The sequence below is a fragment of the Grammomys surdaster genome, unplaced genomic scaffold, assembly GCF_004785775.1.
Source record: "Grammomys surdaster isolate TR1022 unplaced genomic scaffold, NIH_TR_1.0 143, whole genome shotgun sequence".
Lineage (NCBI taxonomy): Eukaryota > Metazoa > Chordata > Mammalia > Rodentia > Muridae > Grammomys > Grammomys surdaster.
In genome coordinates this window covers 4,200,788-4,201,990 of record NW_021604601.1, presented here as the reverse complement: position 1 = coordinate 4,201,990, position 1,203 = coordinate 4,200,788, and the positions used below count along the sequence as shown (strand labels likewise).

General features: G+C 44.7%; 1 protein-coding gene across 1 annotated transcript in view; it reads right to left on the bottom strand.

Moving 5' to 3' along the window:
- Positions 1-1,203, bottom strand: part of Esr1 (estrogen receptor 1) — a 352,705-nt gene that overhangs the window by 181,801 nt on the left and 169,701 nt on the right. Inside the window, exon 4 of the mRNA XM_028764359.1 lies at positions 96-212. Within this exon, the coding sequence (XP_028620192.1) occupies positions 96-212 (117 nt within the window). The remainder of the gene's footprint in view (positions 1-95; positions 213-1,203) is intronic.

Below are 1,203 nucleotides of genomic sequence, written 5' to 3'. Positions count from 1 at the left end.
GCTCAGACATCCCCAGCTCAGACATCCCCAGCTCAGACATCCCCGGCTCAGACATCCCCAGCTCAGGCATCCCCAGCTCAGGGAGCTGTACTCACCACCTTTCATCATGCCCACTTCGTAACACTTGCGCAGCCGGCAGGCCTGGCAGCTCTTCCTCCGGTTCTTGTCAATGGTGCATTGGTTTGTAGCTGGACACATGTAGTCATTATGTCCTAGTGGAAGTAAAAGGGTCAAGTTAGTATCATTTCAGGAAACATAAGAGGTCAGACTCTTACCCTTAATTTCTGCCTCAGACTATTGCTTTAACGGTTGTTTGGTCAAAGCCTCACCCTATCACATGACCTATGCTGGACAGCATACAGTGGGTTTTGTTTTGTGGTGCAGGAGATGGAGGCTGGGGTTTCTCGTGTGCTAGGTAAGTGCCCTGTGGCTAGACACTGTCCCCATTTTGCAGGGAAATGCCATAAGGACATATATTCTCAAGTCAGGGTTCCTCTCAGTGAGCTTTGTTTTGCTTTGCTTTGGTTTTTCATTTGGTTTGATCTGAGTTTTATGGGATTTCTCAGACTACTCACAAAACAAAGAAACAAAACCCTGTAAGAAGAACTGCTGTAAATCAAACTTTTCAGAATGCTGAAGAGAATAGAAGGGCTCTTCAATTAATTACATATTCAGATAAAGTGCAGAATATCTAAATTCAAGTCAGAGAAGTAGGCTAGGTGGAAGTTAGTCTGTCAACTGCTAGCTAGGGAATGCTGGCTATTCCCTAAGGCTCATTTTCCTTCTATCTAAATATAATCACACACACAACACACACACACAACACACACACACAATACACACAACACACACACACAATACACACACACAACACACACAGACACACACACAACACACAGACATATACACCATATACATACACACACATGCACACACCACACACACACACAACACACAGACACACACACAACACACAGACATATACACCATATACATACACATACACACACATGCACACGCCACACACACACACAACACACAGACATATACACCATATACACACACATACACACACATGCACACACCACACATACATACACACACAACACACACATCACACACACACACCACACACACACCACACACAGAGAGAGAAAGAGAGAGAGAGAGAGAGAGAGAGAGAGAGAGAGAGAGAGAGAGAGA